Here is a 23,196-nt window from a genome sequence, read left to right on the forward strand (position 1 = left end):
ACATCATCCAGTCACGTCCCACTTGTAGGTCATGTAAGAAGGAAAAATCGATCCCTCGTGACATGAATGAAGGTCTTTTGCCTTTTTTTTAGAGTTAATCCGTTATATAAAAGAATAAATTATGTAAATAAGTAACAATATAATATGTTCGTATAATATTGCATCATAATAAAAAATTTATTTTTTGTAAGATGTGTGCAAATAATTTTATTACATATTTCATATATCTTATTTGCTTAATAAATCATCGGTATTTTTATGAAAAATTTCAAGGACAGACAATCTTAAGGACCGGTCCCAATGATCGACATTAATAATGACCGATATAACTGGACTGAATAAATAAAAACCAACACAACACTATATCAAACCCGATTTTAAGTCATTTGAATCAAGCTTTCAATATAGGATTTTGAGTCGTTAAAATATTCCCCGACTTTCAAACTTTGAAAGTAAGACTAGGTCTGTTATTTCAGCAAAGTATTTAAACGCTAAACAGGAACGAATGCATTGAAGTGGTATTAAACATTTTATTTGCTGGAGTTTGGATAGGATCAAATGCATGAATATTAACATATGAAATTAGCTTGTTAAATTATTTAATATCGATAAAATTTGTTAGTATAAGCATATTGATACCCTATTTGAACCAAATGTATCAAAGTTAGTTTATTAGTTGACTTGATAAAATTCTAGCAATTTGTATTTATTGATTTTGAATTGTCTCAAATTCGCTCTAAACTATGAATATTCCTAAAATACTTAGTATCAGCTGTATAGTTTGATTTCACTAAGGTTTTATAAGATACAATTCAGCTCTATATATATCTTGTAACCCAAATTGATTTTTTTATGTTGGAAGAATTGAATGCTGAAAGGAATGCTAAAAATGGCTGAACGCTAAAAATAAATTGAACGGAACGTGAAAGAAGCAACATTAAGAACCTAGAATATTCATTTGCTGTAAATTATGTACATTTTTCTTATAAATAGTTAAATTTCTTTAAAATATGAAGAAAATCGATGAACCTACTTTTTATTTAAGAAATATATCAAAAAAAAAAAGAATGTGTTCTTTATATAAGGAAGACCAGGGACAGTTGAATTCATTTTTCTCCATAAAAGAAGCTACAGCCATTAAATCTATATTAAAATTGTATAATATAGTTCAAATTATTGAGAAAAAAGTGAATAATTTTTTTTCACTTTTCTTCGAGCTATTGGATAAAAACTTTTTTGAGGCATTTAAGTACTTTTTTGAGGATCATCATATTGTAATTATGTAGTCAGTGTTTCAATGTTCCCCCTGTAACTGATGTTATTTGATAATTTTGCTATCCGTTCGTATAATTTTATTAAACTCAGTCAGCGAGGAGAAATTTGATATATTTTATTGCTCATTACATATGGATTAGTCGCAACAAGTGCTGTAATCTTCTTCTCTTTGTTGATTATTCTTTAGTATTTTATATAGTTATTAGTTACACAGCATATCAAATATGTTATTTAGCTAAATCAGTGCCCTTAAGAGTTTTTGGAGATGTAATTTATAAGATCTATAGTACTGATTGTTAATTTGTAATATATATATCTTATTATATTAGGTTAAGTAAAAAGTTCTGAGCGTTTTTCACTGGATGAATTTAGTGAGCTATATCTCAATATTAATACACTGCATTAAAAAAAGCTTAAAGTATGCTGTGAAAGGCTAAGAGTAAAATTAAAGTAGAAATGATTTACAGTTTTGTGTTTGGTAAAGAAAGTTCTGTTGCAGCGTTCTATAATAGCTCCCATCGGACAAGCACTCAATTTGGTCTTATACTGTTAAAACTGAACAGATTGAAGCAGGCAATTGACAAGAAACGGCCAGAATTGGGCAATTGAAAGGATGTTATATTTCATAAAGACACCAGGCTACATACATCTTTATCAACATCCCAGAAGCTCTTGGATAGGAGGTTATATTGCATCTGCCTTATAGTCTAGACCTGGCAAAAATCAATTATTACCTTTTCAAGTATTTACAAAAATTTCGTGATGGTATAAATCTGGCCTCAAGAAAGGCTTGGGAAAATATGCTGGCCAAAAAACAAAGGTAGAAAAATTCTTTCTTCAATGAAAGAATTTAATAGCTGCATAGTAATCCAAACAAGAATACTCTTTTGAAAACAAAAAATAATTCACTCATGCTTTATTCTTAATAACCTTTTTCTGTGCCTGAATTTATGAAAATTGAAGTTTCCTTCCTGAATTACACACTAAGGTTTTTGATCTTAACATTGCTAGCATCATACCACATGAAATATACACCATTACATAGTTTTGTAGAAAGTGCACTTTATTTTTATTTGTATTTCTTCATTCCCAAGAATTAGCAAAATCTCCCCCCATTTCCTATTGTGTTTGAACTAGATAAAATCTTATTATGCTTAAATAATTGTTAAGCTAAAATACAATTTTTATTGATACATTAGCCGCATACAATTAGTATAGAATTGTCCGTTTTTGTCAGGGACATTGTGATTAATCAATTTTTATATAGTAATATATTTATGAGAGGGTGTAGATTAAAAATATATTAAATTATTATTATTCAACTAAATTTTATATTATTTTATTTATCTTATTGAATACAAATTTAGTATATTTTTCACAATTACAGAGATTGTTTGCTTTTAAATACTTTGTCATAAAATATAATCTCTTGTATAGGATACAGTATATTTCACGTAATTATTTTTACCATAAGTCCAAGAAATACTTTAGAGGAAACACCTGCTACGTACATGTATAAGTCATTGTATCATAAAGAAAGTTAAAAAACATATCTTCATGATGATTTTTTTTTTTTTTTTGGAGCAGGTGTCATAATATAAAATAAACTAATAGGAAGATTAAAGTTTAAACTTACTTATTGAATATAAACTATTAAAAAAGTATAATATTGCTACGTAGAATAATTAATGGAGTGATATAGCAGTCCAATACTTATTTTTTTATACTCCAATTGAAGTACCTATAGACGGTATACTTAATATAAACTATTGCAATATCTTAACTTTTTTTACAATCTTAATATATTAAAAATGAATTTACTAATATCACGAGATTTAAAAAATGATTTATAATACATTAGAATGGAATGATTTTTGATGTATAATATACCAAGTTAATTAAAAGAAACCCTTTATAAATCTTAATTGTGTGTTACAGAGGTTGAAGAAAATTCAGAAGGACTCTAAATCTTTATCTTATATCAAAAGTTTTTATTAATAAAAATAATTCAACTACATTTAAAAACATATTTATTGACAATAATTCTGGTCAGTGAAGTTTTTTGATCAAATATACTTCATATCTTAGATCTGGCTGAGTATAAACCATCCTTTAGAAGTTGTTATTTTAATTTAATGGCTTAATTGTTTGTCAAAAGAGCGCGTTGAAGTCCTAATTCGAAGGCATACATCATATGAAAGTTATGTATAAAATTTGTTGCTGTAGCCTCCGGAAGTAACACAAATATTATTTTTAAATCTAACATATAAAATACGTAGTACCAGTCGATATATACTAGTTCATTCGAAAAGAATAAATATTTATATTTGAAAATATGTTGAAAGTGTAAATAAAAAAAAGTACTAAATAAGGTAGAGAATAAAGTGCAAAATGATTATGCAATTTCTACTTTTGGTAAGAATTTGATATTTAATTAAGTATAATAAATATTGATAGACAATTAGTACTATGACAAATCCTAATTTTTTTTTCATTGGGGGAGGGGAGGCGATGGCTTCATTTTTATGCAAAAGGTTTGAAAGTACAAATTTTTGAATGGGCCTAAATTTGACCAATGAGAAAAAGTGAGGAATTTTTTGTGATAATGACAAAAAAATTCTTAATTGGGGGCTCACCCCTTGTGGATGCCCCTGTATATAATTATATTAAGTAAGACAATTTGTTCCAATATCAAAATTATACACAAAAAATAAAATAATCATAATGGAATAAAGACAATGGTACAAGTTTCATAATCGCAAAATATAAAATAAAATTTGAAAATTTTGTATTTTAGTACATCTATTAAATATTTCATGCTTCCCAAATATACAACTTCATTTTTACTTAAATAATATTATTGGACTGAAATTTTGTAAGATGTTATAGTCACAAATATATTTCCCACCATTTGCCACAAATGAAAATACAATTAAGACGATGCAATATAAAAAGTGGCAATAATTAACTTGAAATTTTAATTTTCTTCCTTAATTTATGTTAAAAATTAATTTTTTATGAGTTACAATTACCAAAATTATTATTTCAAGAAAGATTGAGTTTCATAATATTTGAAACGTATCGGAGATTATGGACCCCCATCACCTATCACAACACCATCAAGTTCATGTAATGGACTCTAATAGTTATCAACATGTTGCAAACGAACGACTTATTGAACTAAATAACTCATTACCACATAATAATGGATTAAATGGGGTGTCTAATGATTTGATGAATATTGAGCAACAAAATGAAAGTAAGCGAAAACGTAAGTAAATTTTGATTAAAATTTCGAAGTTCACAATTTTTTTTTTGTTATTTTCATATCTTATATTGTTTCTATAACAAAATATATTAATATATGAAACTAGATTAACACAGTAGTATTTTAACAAATGCATACGAATTTTAATATTATTCCTCTATTCCATTAGTCATATAAACAAAGACAGATATATTTTAATTAAGTTCAAAATATTTCCAGCTTCCATACGTGAAGAGAACCTAAACTATATTAACAATTTTAGTTTTTCATGTTAAATTTTGTTTTTTGTAAGTTCTTTCCAGTGATTAGATTATTAGCTTATTTGAGTATAGATCTGATATTAAATTTTGATTTGGAACAAAAAACATTAATTAGTTAGAAAGTTTAATAATAAATATAAGTAAAAAAACTATTAACATAAATATGGCAGGGTCTCTTATTTTTTTCCTATTTATTCTTAACTAAATGTGATGTCAGATAATGGGGTTAATAAATTCATATTAATGGCTGAAAAGTAATTATCGAGCTACTATAATGAATTTGCAATGTAAGAAAGCTAAATTGTTTAAAAAAAAATTAAGAATAGCTTTTGAAACTCGACTTTTAAAAATTACTTCAGGTTACCTTCCAATAATTTTCCGAATAAAATTGATTTTTTAATATTTTACAAGAGGAGGAAGGACAAACTACTGTTTTGTGTAAAACAGAGACATCTAGAAATAGTTATATGAACTGAGAGTATATCCGTCGATGAGCGTCGTATTATATTCACTCGCTATGCGCGCCGTCAAAACGTATTGATACAAATGAAATTTAAAAAAGCGGAATTCATAATACCAGATAAAAATAAAATGGAAAAATATATAAGTTACATTATTTTACATTTATGATATTAGATATAACAAAAACTTGATTAACCTTTGTCAAAAATCCATGAAGACAGTTTTTCCATTCATATATTTTCCACCCTTCATTACTTGAAATTATCGTTACACCTGTTTAGGAAGTTCATTATGTTCTGTAAATTATCTAAAAATCTAAATTTAAATAATAAGTATGGTTAGGTGTATTTAGCTCATTTTATTCCATACTATGTACTTTTAATAAAATATTTTTTTTTATAAGGACTAATATTTATATATTTTTTAACCAAAATACAATACAATTAATATTCGTCTGTCCGCAATTAATTATGTAATTGGGCTCCAATTAGAGGAACATCAGCTTTGATTTTATAGTATAAATATTAAAAAACTAAAATATGAACATAATTAAATTGGTATTGCAATTTTTGATTTATAGAATTAAACATTACTATCATTTTAAATTTTACTTAGGAAAAAATATATGTTTTACAAAGAGTAAAGGTTTATATAGGAGTTATACATATTCACTCCTTTTTGTGCATATTGTTTCTTGTTTTTGAATATAGTCCTTTTAATGATAATACTTCCTCTCTTGGGAGTAACATTAGTTATTTTGTTTAGATCTTTTTATCAAAAGATCAATATTTAAGATATCCCATTTCCCCCATAAGGAGTATGGGAGTACCATATGATTTAAATTTTTTTTATTTAGAAATCAAAAGAATATGTATTTTTTAAATTTATTTCACGTAGATAAAGGTTATGATATTAATAATTATTGTTACTTTTTAAAATAATGGATATATTATTTAAAGAAATGATAAATTCAGAAGCTATGATTTCCATAGTAATTGAATTTTTGGAGTCATAATTTTATATTATTTTCAGTATAGGAAGGTTATTGTATGTTTTGATCATAATACCTTAAATTATAAGTTACTCCATGTTTGCAATGTTATTTGATCCTTAGAATTATAAAAAATATATTACTTAATGAAATAAAAATATTTAAGAAAAAAAAGTTTACTTCAAATTAAATTGCTTGTACATAAAATCATGGTATGTAACTTAAGTTTGATTAGTCGTAAAGGATGATTTTATTATAAACTTAACATTAAAGTTAATTAAATTTTGGTCAATAGAAAACAAAACGACGTATATTTAATCTATGTTGAAATATTTTAAATCTAGAGTTTTAGCTTTTTATAAAATTGTATCACACTGAGATAAGAATGTGTACATTACCGCACACATTAATGATTAAATATATTCCGAAAGATGTCACAGAAGGAAGTCTAAAAAATATATAAATTTAATGCTATAAAATATATATATAGTTAAACTTTATTGTTTAGATGTATTATGTATATGTACAAATGGTAAAAGTTATTTTTTTTAATTAACATATATTTTGCTCTCCCTCTAATCAATACATTTTATTAAAAACAAAATTTAATAGCTAAATTATCCCAATATTATTTTTAATATGCCACTAATTTTAAATAAAGTAATCTATTAGCTGAATACATATTATTTTTGGAAATCTCATGATTTATAATTATATTTTTTTCAGTAAAAATTGTATTTATACTTTTTTTATTGGTTCTATATATATCTAAATAGTTTGAGGACAGTGCATTTCCTATGAAAGCGAATCAAATCTATATTTAAAACGTTGTTTAAATTTTCTTAATCAGATTTTGTATATATTTTCTAATTTGATTATTGTTTTATAAATAAAAACTATTTTATTATTCAAATATAAACATATTTTTGAGATATTAACATATATTGTATATAAAATTCAAAATGAAAACTACACCTTGATTAAGATTTATAAAAACCATTGATATTTATTTTAATGAATAACTTCATTATATTTTGCACCCTGCTGTGAATAATAACTTTTCCCAGAAAAAGCGACCTTTTAATGATGATGCACGTGTCTTGCAATCTTATTTATGTATGTAGGGAAAATATAATATTTTTATCAATCAAAAATGAATGTTCTTTTTAGAGTATAATAAGCGATCACGTGTCTAACTTGATAATAAACTAAATTAACTTTGAAAATTTTTGGTATAGGCATCTAACTCTTATTTCATTCAAGGAATCTATCAAATGTATTTGTCATTTGTTTATTAATATTTTTAAATGGCAAGGTTAAAAATTTTATTATTATCTATACAAAATTTATAATCAAATGTAATTAATTGTCATCTTTTTATTGTACGGATAAATGATATATCTAAAATAATTATTTGTTTGAAAAAACCATAAGTTTTTTTTTTGATTTTCTTTATAAACATTTATATATATTTTTCAAATGTGTCAAAAGTTTTAGGGAGACTTGATCAATTTATATAATTTAAAAAATATATTTTTTAAAATAAGATATATTTCTGAGTTTTTTAACACTCATAAAAATGTAATTTAGAAATAAATGTATTTATTGATGAACAGGAATTATACTACATTCATATAATCAAAGTGACATTTTTTTGATAATAAAAACATTAAATATGTCTTGAAATTATACTTTCAAAAGATACGGCTAAAGGATAATTTTAAAAATACAAGTAAATTATTAACCGTCTAATTTCTTTAAAATTTAGTTTGAATTACACCATGCAATAAGATTTTTGCACGCCGATTAAAAACCACATTTATTATTTTTATTTAAGCCATAGAACATAAAATTATTGTAAAAAATTTCAACGGCAATAGGTTTTGAATTTAAGCTTTTTCTATAAATTCACATTTTTAGAGTATAATTTCGATAAAGAACCATATTTTGAACTAAAATAACTATATAAATGAACATTTAAGTCATATCAATTGATAAAAATATTCCAACATTCAAAAAACAAATTATTGATTAATTTATATTAAATAAAGTCCCTACAAAATGTTTCTAGTAATACAAAAATCAAGTAAAATAAGGAAAGATCATACTTTAAAAATAATTATGTTTTAAATTTTTTTAAATGCTTTATATTACAAAAAACAAAAATACATCTTATATTACAAATTTAAAAAAAATGATTTTTTCAGTTTAACTTTAAATTTTCTTATGAATATTAACTAAATAACCCATAAAAAAGGTTGCGTGAAAAATTATCTAAATTAAACATAAAGAAATTGATTCGATAAAAAAAATTGTAACAAAATAAATTGGGTATGAAGCATATTTTAAGTTATAACTCTAAATCGTAACTATACTCTAAAGTTGTGATTTTTAAAAATTAGGCTTTAGAGGCCAAACTTATTTCGGTAGAAGGTTATAATGGTCTTTTTTATGTTCTACAGTTTAAATGAAAATATTAAATGTATGTTTTAGACGGCGGGGGTTCTAAAACATAAATTTTGTTCCATAGTGTTGTTTATAAGAGATAATATTTTTTTTGAAAACATTCAAAATATGAACATTGAAGATATATTTATCGTTAGAACTAATCTTATTAATAGTTCTACTAAGATTAGGTCTATATTTAAAAATAACAATTTTTAAAACTAAGGGGTAAAAAATAAAACTCCGCCCAAAACTTTTTCTTTGAACATCGTGTAACTTAACTTTTTAGACCAATAAATTTGTTTTAACATAAAAGAGTGAAAAAGCACACTCGTTGAATATATTTTTTTGAGCGGCGGTGATTTTTGATTTGTCACGCCTGGCTTATTCTTAAGCGCCGAAGAAAGCACTCTTTCTTCAAAATAAAAGAAAAAAAGGAAAAAGTCTTGTATACTTCTGAAGAAACAAAATAAATATTTACAGAATGGCATAAAGAATTATTCAACCAAGAATTATTTAGTCTATGATTCAGTGGTGATATATTAAAGTTGAGTTGTGAAGGTGTTTTTACTAATGGAGCCGACCACTGCACAATTTGGTCATTTGTTCTCATGGAGACATCCGTCAATGGATATGGCTTATCGCTACAATCATAATATGATGGAATACTACACATGTAAGAGTAAGTCATACAATCACTAATTAACTTCGTCATCATATCGACAATTACTATTTTGTGCATTTTATTGAATATTATACCATATATGTTAGATAATGAAATTATGTTACAAATTTTGATTGATTGTAAGAAGGAATTACATTTTGGTTATAAGTTTGAGATTTACCTAGTTTGTGCTTCATACATTTAATATATGTGTGTTAAAGCCAAACTCAGATATGTTATAACAATTTTATCAATAATAATGAATAAATGATCGATAAATTAATATTTAAAAAATAAATAAACTACTATTTTCCAATATTATGTTAGGTGGTATGTTGAGCATAGAAACATAATGTTTCTACAATGAAAAAAAACCAAAAACAAGAGAGTCGGTATTACTTTATATATATATATAATGATTAAACCTTATTTCTTTATTTTGAATGTATTTTGAACATCTAATTAAGCTTATAAATATATCTTATTACTTTTTTAGGGTTATAATAAATATGGAACTGCGGTTGTATTTTATTATGTTATTTCCATAATTTTTTTTAGCATTTTTCAGTTGACTAAGAAGTATAAACATTTCTTAATCCCTAGTCCATGTAATACAACTTATTTATTTTGTATTTATTTCCATAAAATTTTAAATAAGTGACAGATATTAAAACTAATATTTGAACATGGCACCAATTTGTTAATATATTGTATTTATTATATCAAAAACGATAGATTTTAAAGCTTTATTTTTATTGATATAATTAGGTTTTTTAGTATTAATTCTCCAAAGATGGGTCTCATAGAAAATATAATTCAATCTATTTTTTCTGCTCCTTAGAAAGATAGTGAGATGATAAGAAAAATAAGCAAATAAAGCAATGATCTATTATAAAAAAATTATTTCCAATTAAGGAATGAGTTTTTAAAGTTTAAATATTTTTTCTGTAATTAAAAAAAATGGTGGGAAACTTTAATTTTTCCTCAAAAGTTTTATATATTCTGTATATTTGTAGTTTTGTCTCAGTAGAATGATGGTCGCCCTGTTTCATACAATGAACCACACACAGCCTGGGATACGCTATACAATTTTTGTAGAAATAAGGAATTTTTTAAAATCTATATTTACATGGATGTAAATATATAAGAATTGAGTGTATGCTTTTTGCAAGTTACAATTTAGGGTAGAACACCCAATTTAAGATAGAAAGTATGTCTTATAATTAAGCTTCAATGTAAAACTCTTAATCAATATACCGTGTTTAGTGCATAGGTCGTAGGTTGGCCTTAAAGTATGTTTCTTATTTTAAGTATTATTAAAAACTTATTTTATATACTCTAAAATTCCTGACTATAATGTTGAAAGCCAATACTTGGCTTAAAATTTTGATTTGACTAGCTATATTATGTTTATCTAATAGCAACTGTAACTGTAGCAAGATTTTATAGCTTTAAATTTTTCAAATTTTAAAAACGGTTATTCGTAATTCAAATGTATAAGTTTGATCATCATTAAAAAAAAATTTAAAAGTAGAATATTTAAACAAAAATATGGGTATATTAACGGAAGATAATACCTGACATTTCTCATTTAAATTCTCTTGATAGGAGAGGGTTATAATATTTTATATTTCAGAATATATAATATTCAATAAATAATTTTAAACTAAAATTAAATATGCTATAATTGATACATTTAAGGTCATGGAGGAGTAAATCAATTAGGTGGTGTATTTGTGAATGGAAGACCCCTTCCGGACGTTGTAAGGCAAAGAATAGTAGAATTAGCACATAATGGAGTACGGCCATGTGATATTTCTAGGCAACTTCGCGTTTCTCATGGTTGTGTATCAAAAATATTATCAAGGTAATTTTTATAATATTAAAAAACATTGACCATGATATTTAATTTTAATTACTACTTAAAAACAAATAGTTTCACCTCAAATCTTACATGATAAAAGTATTTATATAAACAATAAACTTGTATTGTTAATATCAAATCTCTACGTTGAAACTATTTTAATATATATCCATTTTTATCATTGCATTAGTTAGGATAAAAACTAAAGTAAATATATAGTCGTTAAATATATATTTCCAAAGCTAAAACTTTTTGTTTGATGCTTTATGTCAACTTACTTTTACCTTGTTAATTTAATATCTCTTGAGATGCTATTAGTTAGCTCTTTGCAGATTCGGTGTACCGTTTTTGAAAGTGGGCAATAACTATAATGAAAAAAGAACATTTGTGTAGCTGATGTATAACTGTTAATTCTCAAAAAGAAGTAGGGCTATGCCCCTTTCCCCTTGTTGGCGGTTATATTAGAAAATAATAATGGAGCGATTAATACATTCTTTTCTTTTATGTTTTTTTTTTGGGAGGGGGCAGAATTTGTCCAGAAGATGTTAGAACTAGAATTATTGAGTTTTGGCTCGAAAAGGAAATTTTAGGATTGGGTTAATAAATTTAAGTAAAACAATAGTCTTCTGCATTGGCAACTACCAAATTAATCGAATATCTTTAAAAAAATCATCAGATATACAGTTTGGAAATAAACAATATTTTTAATAATAGTTTTGAAATAAATTTTTGTAGTCCACCCTTTGAACACTAGAACTTTGTAAACTTCTACAGAAATAAAATATTAAATTCGGATAAAAATGGAGTTATCTTTTACTAAAATCATAAATCTCTAGGCTCCCATGACCGTCAAGATTTATCATATGACGATGGATAGTTTATTTATTTAGTATATAAATTGCCCCTCCTAGAACAAATTTCAAACTCTTGTACCCTTTAGTATGACTTTCAAACTCTATCTACCCTTATGAGTAAAATTTATGTAGTGTGTAACTTAATTTTAAGAATAATCAATTTTGCGAATTTTTATCAAAAATAACCATGATCAGATACGGTATTCAGCATAATATCCTGTATTACGAATAATGCATTGAAATAAAGATATTTATTATAAATAAATATACATTAGCTTCTAAAGTTTATGTATATATAAAAAAATAATCATTCAGCCATAACATGCTATGAGTATGGCTCCTTAAATATAAGATATAATATCTTAGAAATTCTTCAATAAATATAATAAAGTAAAAATATATTTCAAAGTATGCTCGGTTTTAGAAATAAACATGATTCTTTTTGGCTAAAAGTCAATTTGAAAATATTAAGGAATGAATGAATTAATATATACATATATAAATATCTTCAATATAGCGCAGATATACTAAGTTGTTTTGTAATATACAAATTGTTAATACATAATATCCAATGCAAGATGGTGACACTATCATCGAGTATGTAAACAGTTTATTGTATTTATTTTTGGAGGAATTTGAAAAAAAGGTTATCATTTATTCATAAAAACAGATCCATTGTTTTATATGCCTACATATTATTGTAGGAACAAAATCTAGGGTACAGGAGTTTTAAATTCAAAAGTATATCTCAAATATATTTTCATTGCATTTTTAGATTTTATGAGACTGGAAATTTCAAGGCGGGTGTAATCGGCGGAAGTAAACCAAAGGTTGCAACACCACATGTTGTTGATGCTATTTCGAAATATAAAAAAGATAATCCAACAATGTTTGCATGGGAAATTCGAGACAGACTTCTCTCTGAAGGTGTATGTAACCAAGATAATGTTCCTAGTGTCAGTTCTATAAATAGGTATGATTTTTAAATAAACATGTGTATTAGTTTTCAATAATTGTTTCAATATGATTTGAAACTGATGTGATTTGATCACCCCTTTTAATAACTTAAATATCCCCCAAGGGATAAAAAAACTGAAAAAATCTTTTTAACATATGTTGAATATAATCATTTATGAAAAGATGAGTAAGACGCGTTCAATCTATAATAATTGCTTAATTATACATTTATTGTATTTAGAATTGTACGAAATAAAGCAGCTGAGCGTGCTAAGGTGAATTATGGACATGGATCATCAAGTCAACATAATCTTCACCAACAGTCTATGAATACTTTATCAACTGATTCTTCAATTCTACAGAGACCTTCTTATTCCATTAATGGTATATTGGGATTACATCAAGCGGATGCAAACGCTAATAACATTAACAAAAGAAAAAGAGAAGATGAGCGTAAGATTTGTATAAGACAACACATTTGTTAAAATACAATTTAAATTGTTTATTTTAAAACGTCAATTTTTAAATTTATAGAAGACAGCTTGATTCATTCAGCACATTTGAGTATTCATCATCAAGAAGAAAGTAACAATAAGAGACAAAGAACTGATGAGTATAATACCAATGAAATTTATAGTACAATGTGGAGTAACAACATAGTAAATAGTTCTGACTCTTCTGTTAAATGGCCTGTGAAGGAAGAGCCAAAAAGTAATTTATCATCAAATATTCCGTCGCAGGAAATTCTTTCCTTGCCTGAAACCTCTGATTCTAATGAAAATGATCAGAGCTCAACACCTTTTTCTTCACATCCTCCCCCTCAATATGAAGAGTATGGAGAGAGTGGTACGCCAGAATTCCCAAATAATTCATCTGTAACAGCTGCATCAGATCTCATTTATGATTCAATAAATATTGCCCATGTTCAAAACTATACACCCAGTCTTTCATCTTCTCTAGGTAATATGATTATTTATTAGATAAATAAAATTGGTAAATTTCGAAGCAAAGTTTTTTTTTTCTTTCAAAAATACCCAGACAGAAGGAAAACATCAATTACACATTGCAACAAAAAAAATCTTTTAAATTCCATATTCAATTCTAGCAATCCTTGATGCACTCATTACAAATCAATAATAATATTTTTTTTAAATCAAATCTGGTTTCCAAGAATTTTTTATTATAACTTTGTGATTATTTTTACTCTTTTTATAGGTTTTAGCAGAGGTATATAAAATGCTTCCTAGAAAGTGTGATCAGCTTTTTCTAGTTGGCTATCTTAATATGGTTCTTATATTTTAGAAACCGTTATCATTATTATTTAATTTTTTAAGACACAACATCTATGTTATAGAGTAATAACTGATGTGTGTGCTCATTAAAAACGGAAAGTAACAAAAGTTTCCTCCGGAGTTGGTAATGTAAGTCCTTCTTGAAGTCGGAGTAAAATTGAGGATTGACATCGGAATAATTCCAACATATCTGTACTTGCTATAAACTGAGTAGAATTTGTGTTTATTTCCTTCTCCTCATAATTGCTTGCAGCTAATCTAATGAAACGTCTTGATAGCTAAGCTAATATATTTTAAGTATTACTGGTGCTGAGTCAACTTGAGTAATCCACATGATATTAATTTACTTTTTTTCTAAATTTTATGTTAATTTCAAAGATGTGCTAATTTACATAAGATTATTTGGTTTTAAGAGGTCTAATTCAGCTGCAATATTGATTTCTTTACTATTTTATTGAGAAAAAAATATATATATAAGGTTGATAAAATAATAGATGATAGTTCCAATGTTAAACTATTTTTATTTGGAATCAATTATTTCCTTTTATACAATACTAGCGATAGAAACCGGCATTGTCCAGAGTTATTAGATGTCGAAGAACATACAAGCCTTGCTTAAATACTATAAAAGATAATTACCCAACGAATCCATAGTGTTACTCTCCGTCACTCATATGTAGTTACTCGATACTTAGATTTTCTCTCCTCAAGAATAAAAGAGTAATAATAATAACAGATTTCATTTGTTTAAATATGATTTGATCAGCCATGGAGTAAATTAGCTCGTTGCTAAACCTCATCTAAACTGTAGTCACATTTTTTCCCCTAATTATATATGGAGTAATTCCCATTTTAAAAAAATGAGTTCAACTAAATTCCTGGGAGATTTTTTTTACATAGCAGTATTTCATATTTTATACTACTCTTATCATATACTGTAAATGCATATGAATCATGATATGACGATAGGTACTTTGCCTGAAACTATTTTACCATTTGTCTTAAACCTTTTCCCTTTAGAAATTTTGCCTTAAGGGTATTTCGCCTTAATATAAAAGTAAATAAGGATAAAACTTCGTTATTGTATATTTTGGTTTCAAATTAATGTTCCCTAATTTTTTAATAAAAATATGCCATTATTGTAACGATAAAAAGCATTCAATTGTTATTTTCTGTTGGAAAAGTGATGGAATTATCCCGCAAAATTTCAATCCATACGTACTATTTAAATCTCATTGTGTAATTAATTCAAATTACAGACCAAAAAGGTAATAAAGTTACTTGCACACATAATTGTATTATTATTTCTTATATCAAAAAATATACACTCAAAAATGACATATTTTCAGCATACATACATACTTAGGTGATAGAGTCAAACTTTATTTAGATGATAAACTGTTATAGAATATTAATAATTTCAACAATTAAACTCAATTATTTATTTATTTCAAAAAATTATAATCAAATTAATATTGCACCCGAACAAGACATTTTAGTTTCAAATTGTCGGACACTTAACAGTTAAAGTGCAACACTTCTTTAGTACTTCAACCAAGAATATCAAAAGAGATTGTTTTGTAATCATCACATATTTTTAAATAATCCTGTAAGATTTTGAATGATTGATCCTATAGTTTTTTGAGAAACAAAAGTTCAAAGTTCGAGGTTCTAATTATTTGCAGTTAAAATTCAACACTTCAATATTTTATGGTGAGTGATAATATGAAGATATTTCGTCTCCATTTGGCTTATATTTGAACAAAATTCATGTTCAAGTTTAATGAAGTTTTGACATTAATATTTTTTATTTATTTGCAGCATTTTTGTCAAATTATTTGCGAAATAATCGCTGTCTCATAATATGAACCAAATAATTGACAAATTCACATTATCAGAGAGTATTTTAAATTGAAAAAAATAAAAAATAGCCAAATAAATAGCTAGATACAGAAGAAAAAATCATACAGACAGCTGTTGATCAGAAAGAAGAAAAAGGAAGAGACGTAGTACATTCAACTCCCTCATGCTTCAAATCCATCATATTAATTATTAATAAAAGGGATCACGTTTATATCTGTGAATCCAACTCCGTTTCGGGAAGGAATATAACGGATCCATTCCGGAAAGATAATGTCATTTATTCCATGGATACCTCCAATACATATTTGATTGACGGTTAAATAGAAATTAGAACTATCCAAGAATCATATGGAGTCTCTCAGAGTTCGAGTCGCTTCTCTCCAACTCATCACCTTTGGAAATTATCAAAATTTCGTTTTCAAGCATAAATAAGTGTTATAGATCCCCTAACAGGTACTCATCCCAACATTAAGTTTAACTGGATTAACGCGACTATTCCACTTGAAGCGTTTTCAATGTAGGGAGTTGAATCTTGAAGTCATTTGGATGAATACCTTTTATTGAGGGAAAAAGGGATAGACGAAAAGAATCTTTAGCAATAATATGCTCCACCTTTACCAATGGTTTATTACCCAATCAAGGCGAAATATTCGAACTAATTAAACAATTAATAACCCAAATTAATTCCTTTATGAATTGTATATTCTAATATTAAATTAATTGATTAATAAAACAATAAATTAGACAATATGAAAATAATCTTTAATCATTCAAACCATATTTCTCTATGATTCAATCAATGAGAAACTGAATTTAGCAATAACAGAGTGGCAAATTGTAAATTATGAGTTCCTTAATCCTGTAGGAGCTCAGCTTTATTTTATATTCTTAAATACATTAGTTATCGAAGTGTTTTCTGTTGGGAAAAATGATGTAATTATCCCCCAAAATTTCAATCCATACATACTATTTAAATCTCATTGTGTAATTAATTCAAATTACAAACAAAAAAGTTACTAAAGTTACGTGCACACATGATTGTATTATCATTTCTTAGATCAAAAATATACACTCAAAAATGACATACTTTCAGCATACATCCATGCTTAGATGATAGAGTTAAATTTTATTTAGATGATAAACTTATTGATAAATCGAGCATGATCTTCCAAGTGAGTGAATGAAGCCTTTCTCAACAAAGAGGCTACCTTGGTTTATGTGGAACGGTAATGCATAATGTCTATGTAGATAATGATTTTGTAATTAATAATTAATATTTATAAACGAAACTAAAGAATAAAAAAGGCTATAACATCAACATCATCAATCGGAATACCAATGATAACTCTTGATTGTTGAAGTAAATGAAGGATTTAGAGTTAATAGACAATTCCTCTTCATAATTGATCCAACATATTATCAGGATAATCACTAATATACATTTTGACATGGAAGACTCTCAATCGTAGGATCGTTATGGAAATTAGGATTTAACTTTCTGGAGTTGACGATAGGAGCAGGCAAGACACGAGAATTATAGCTCATCTTTGCAAAGTTGATTATTTCCTGAGGTTCCATGAGTTGAAGTGAAGCTACTTGGACTCCGAAAGACTCCATAGGTACTGTGCTAGAGTTAGAATCTGAGTAGAAATTTAACAGTGAATTGGATATTGGAGGTATCCATGGAATACATATTATCATATCGCAGAAATGGGTCCATTATATTCTTTCCCAAGACGGAGTCAGAACACAGACATAATCCTTTATGAAATATATTAATTATTAATACGACAAAAGGATGATTCTTCTTTTTCTAATTTATGTACCGTGTGTCTATTCCTCCCCCTGTTCGTTCTCATAAAATAATATGAGATCGTTCATCTCAAAGATTGCCAAATAATCAAGGATTCCCCTGCGTACAAGAGTAGGTAGTTTGTTTTTTTGAATTTTATCCACTCAAGAGATAAATATTCAAACAGCATTTGTACTCCTATATTTTTGCTATTTGATGGTGTCTGAAAATAAGAAACATGATTCGAATAACGTCCGAAATGAATTTTTTTGAATTGAAACTTGTCCGAATTTATGAATTTTGGGCATTTTTTGATATTGTTTTTAAATCTTTAATAACCTCTTTATTCGATATTTTAATGAAAATATTTTGATACAAAACTTCTTACTAACATAGTTATCAATGTATTTATTTAAAAAATATAAGATACGATGTCTATATAAAGTATCTGAACATAAACACCGCTTCCATGTGTCTGACGATGTGTAACATACCCTATTTGAAATGAAAATAACATTTAAAAAAAAAAAATTACACAACTATTTCTCTGGATTACTAGATTTTTTTCTTACTTAAAAGTTGACTCAAACTTACAAAACATCAAGGTAAAAATGCTAAAAAATTCAAATCGAACATTATCAAAAACCAAATTTCGAGCAAAAACTAATTACAAATTTGTAATTAATGCATTAATTACTACTAGAATGAAGAAATAGCTTTGTTTAGTTATTAATAGTTTGTTTACATATCCGAAAGTATTGCGCTACCTTGCGTTTATTATTGTATATTCCTAGTCAATATATTTATTTCTTCTTATGACAACTTCATTTTCAAATAGGAGGAAATGCTCAATAGTTTTGCTAATGTTTGCTTATATTAATGAGTAAAAAATGAAATATTCAAAATATGATTCTGGTAATGGAATAATATCTCGTATATTGTATATGTAGTGTTGTAAATCGTAAGCCTTTTTGTTATGTAATAAAAAATGGTAATCTTGACAATTTGAAGAAGGTTTTGGATGGAAGCTGCAGAAATAAACACACATCCTACTCCGAATCAAGAAAAGACACATTCAGGAATTACTATGTTGTCGTTTTTCAATTCTACACTGAAGGGGCTTACTCTCACAACGTGTCTACCGAATCCTCATTTTTACTCTCAGTCATTCATGAGCACACACACTCGTGGTTATACTTTAAACTTAGATTTTCTTTTCTCAAAAAAACAAAACAACAATAATAAGAGCTTTATAAATAAAAAAACACTGTTCAGTTTGCCCATAACAACAAAACTTGCATGCTATAGAATACTTAGGATTTACAACACTAGGTAGACTGTAACGTCTGTTATACGATAAAACACACTATTCTTTATTAACCCAGCACGCCCCCCCCCTCCTGTATTGAATTCTAAATTTTAAACTAGCATATAAGGTTATTTTCAAACTCTATCACCATTACATAGTAACTTTTGTGAAGCTATCCTAGCGAATTCTTTTAACCTAGAAAATCAGACATTCCTTTCTTTTGAAATAAGAGGTTTAGTGACGACTAAACTTGATTTTTTACATTAAAGATATACTGGGTTGTCCATTGAATTCTGAACCCTTACTAATTTAATAATTAATTCAGGTTGAGTGATTGAAATTAATATATATTTTGACATATTAAAGCATAAGCAATTAGTTACACAACAAAACAAATTTGAGCTCTCTAACTTTGGTACAAGTTGAAAAAATGCCACTTGAATGTGATTGACGAATTTCCATTCGCGCACTCTAAGGAGTTGGGTGTCTCCAGGACCACCGTCTACGCCATTGGCATCTCCAAAACGTTAGGGAGTAAGAAGAACTCTGTCAAAAAGGCAAACTGGACCGCATAAGTTCAAGAAAACAGCTCAGGCTAATCCTATCAAGTACATAATGGCCCAAAGAGATTTCGAGGTTTCAAACCAGACTATCCAGAGAACTTTCAAAAAAGTGGGTGGAAAGAGCCTTATGCGAGTGGAGAGGCCACTTTTGATACCAGCAATGTAAAAAACCTATCTTCTACGTTGCAAGACTATTTGTATGAGTGTTTAGTTCTTCTGAACTCTATTTTCACACTTTAGGCCTTCCCTACAGCCCTGATAACAAGACACTTGACCACACCTTTTGGGTGCATATCGAGGGGAAGGCCTTCAGTGTCGATCATCCAAACACTGTCACCCAGCACTTGGATGCCATGTATGAGGACTAAAACCGCAGCGGGTGCAAGGACTTCCTCTGCCGCCGGGAAGCCATCATTGCCACTAAGGATGGCTACATTAAAGATTAAGAGAGCTCAGACAAATATATATTTATAATGTTAATTTTGTTGAAATTCTATTGTTAATTAATAAATTATATCTATTTGAATTTTAAAATTCAAAGTGTTCATATTTCAATGCACCACTCGGTATCATACCAAGTAATTTTTGAAACATTCACTTGCGAAAATTGTGTTTATCCTGCTTTAAATCATCCAATGAATTTCAACTCCCCCCTAAGAATTGAATGAAAATTGAAAAAGACCATATATACTTTTTTTTTTAAATACGATGAAAGTTAATTTCTTATGTATCTTTGGAACCAAGCTTTACGCATTCTTTTTGAAAGTGAGGGGGGGGGGGATAATTATGTATTACGAAAAGAAATAACATTTTCCCTCGTATATGATAATTGTAAATTCTCTAGAAGTGCGGATGGCCACATCCCCCCCCCCTGTTGCATTGTCCCTGGGAACCAATGATCCCATAAATAAAATTAAAAATATTTTTGGAGAGTACAAATGGGTAAATTTTTTCCAATTTAATAGATTTTTTTATTTTAAGCTAAGACATTTGTCCTTGACTTCGACTCCATAAAACTTTACCTTGCAGCAAAAATAATAACATTTGAGTTTGCAATTAAAAAATAATATGGGGAGGGAGATGTGTAAGATTGACTTTTTGGGCAATTTAAATTTGGAATGATCCAGCTATATTTTTTGGCTATAATTTTTAATAAAAATTTAAACTAATAAATATTTTTTATGCGTATAGGTAATACTATAACTCCTCTAAATCCAATTTCTACAAGTGAAACAAATAAATCATTTTTGTCATCAACTCCTATATCTGCTATATTTGAGCCAAATAACCAGTTTCAAGGTAAAAATAAGATTTAGATTATATTTTTTATTGAATAAATTAAAATAAATTATGACTATATTTATTTTTTATGATAGCTCTTTCATATATTATGAAATCTTTCATGATTTTTTTTTAAATACATATTTAATTTTTCGTTTCAATCACTTGTAGTACACAAGTGATAGGTGCAATAACAATATTTCTGATGTAGCAATCCCAAGGATTCTTATGGATAATTTTATAAAAAAAGTAGCCACCGTGTACCATGTTAGAAATTTCCATGAAATTATAACTACTGTAAAATAGATTTACTCAATTTTCGAATTTGAGGGTTTTTTTAAAAAAATCCTCAGCTAGAGTTATGAGCATCTGAAATTCTTCCCAACATTCACCTACAAGCCATGCCCGATTTAGCTCCGTGATTATTCAATACAATCTAATAAATGTTGAAATATATCAATCTTAATATAATGTAGCTATTTGGTGTGTACATGAAATTTTTTCATACCGTCGAGAAATAATGTATTAAGTCGAAATGTGAATCGGAACTGGCTAATAAATAACTGGTTAATATTCTGTAGAATATTTGAGCTGAATTGCAGGTGTCACACGTCGTTACCTCTATTGTATCATGCAACATTTCTTTAAAAAAAAATAGAAAAAAGGCCCCAATTTATCTGGTTGTTAGCCAAATATGTCATTCATACCAACAGCTACTTATCTTTTAAATCCTCTAGACTGTCATTGTGATATTATTCATCCACAATGCTTAAAATGAATTATATATATACATATATTTCTTGATATTAAAATTCTACTTAGTATTGTATTTAATACTGTATTCTAATACTACTTAGTATTATAACAAAAGTGTATCGATGCATTTGTATATGATAACAAAATTTCTTCATGGATATATTAAAATGGCCAATATATATATATTTATACAAAAAGAATAAATTATAAAACCTCCATAACGTATCAAATGAGATGAGTGAATCCATAGCTGACAAAAAATAAATAGAGTATTTTTGTGTTAGCGAGGTAACGCCGTGGTCAATTACTCTTACTGTGGTCAAGTTAAGCCCTGAAATTTTAAACATTAGCTAATTTTACACATCCCATTCAAATCTGTGACATAAGTGGTAAAATTCTTCATTTTTTTGATTAAATTTTTTAAGGAATTACCTTTTTTTTTCTATTTATAAAATAAATTAATATTATTCCAGTTGGTAGTAGTATAAGCACTATTATTCCGCCCTCACATCAACCTGAGTACTACAATAACTCTTCATCCTATTCTCAATATTCTTCAAACTCATATAATGGATATAACTATTCTTCAACCGCACCTGGAAGTTTATTAAGCAAATGAAGATGTACAAAATATTTTTAGTCTACAAATATATTATTTAAAAAAATTGATCTTAAAAGTACTTTGTCAGAAAGTAAAAACTATATAAGTATGATTTTCGCTATGATGTTAAAAAACAATATCTATATTAATTTATGCACTTTAAAAAATATTTGCAGCGTCCATTTACATGTTCAAAAAATCACTTGATGTTTTAATGTTTCATTTGATCTTTTTTGTAAAATCGTTAAAATTTTATATAAATAATGTCCTTCATTGTAATAATTGTTGTAGAAATTAAAAATATACTTTAATTTGATGTTCAAATTTTTTGTAACTTAATCTAACTAATCAAATATTACAAGGTATCCACAAACATATATATGTGTAATTTTATTAATTAATTAAACATACCAATCTCTACAAAAGAAAATATAGCTAAGTCTAAATAAGTAGTATTTATTTGAATAAACTAAAAGAATACTTTTTTAAATCTAAATTCCTAGCGTTATTAGACGGTTAAAATTAAAAAGAAAATGTGTAGTAATTAGGAACAATAATTGAGGAACCACATACTTGTGGTTGGTAGTAATATTTTTTATCGGCATTTTTTACAACACTTTTTTTTGTATGATCTTTTTCTAGAATTATTTTGACAAATAATTTTCAAAAAAGACATAATTGACGACTAACCTTTAAACA

General features: G+C 26.8%; 1 protein-coding gene across 5 annotated transcripts; it reads left to right on the forward strand.

Moving 5' to 3' along the window:
• The first annotated feature begins 3,555 nt into the window (after nt 1-3,555).
• sv (paired box protein shaven) lies at nt 3,556-22,821 on the forward strand. 5 transcript variants are annotated; one of them, XM_071891858.1, is made up of 9 exons: nt 3,559-3,690; nt 4,326-4,546; nt 9,185-9,383; nt 11,067-11,232; nt 12,859-13,056; nt 13,282-13,493; nt 13,575-14,000; nt 21,051-21,158; nt 22,370-22,821. In XM_071891858.1, the coding sequence occupies exons 3-9, from the start codon at nt 9,275-9,277 to the stop codon at nt 22,513-22,515; spliced, it is 1,365 nt and encodes a 454-aa protein (XP_071747959.1). In that variant the 5' UTR covers nt 3,559-3,690; nt 4,326-4,546; nt 9,185-9,274; the 3' UTR covers nt 22,516-22,821. The 5 variants fall into 5 exon arrangements, with proteins under 5 accessions (XP_040578194.1, XP_071747959.1, XP_071747960.1 ...); XM_071891859.1 differs by having other exon boundaries at nt 4,330-4,546; XM_040722260.2 differs by lacking the exon at nt 9,185-9,383 and having other exon boundaries at nt 3,556-3,690.
• The last annotated feature ends 375 nt before the right edge of the window (nt 22,822-23,196 follow it).

This window comes from Lepeophtheirus salmonis, chromosome 12 (assembly GCF_016086655.4).
Source record: "Lepeophtheirus salmonis chromosome 12, UVic_Lsal_1.4, whole genome shotgun sequence".
Taxonomy (NCBI): domain Eukaryota; kingdom Metazoa; phylum Arthropoda; class Copepoda; order Siphonostomatoida; family Caligidae; genus Lepeophtheirus; species Lepeophtheirus salmonis.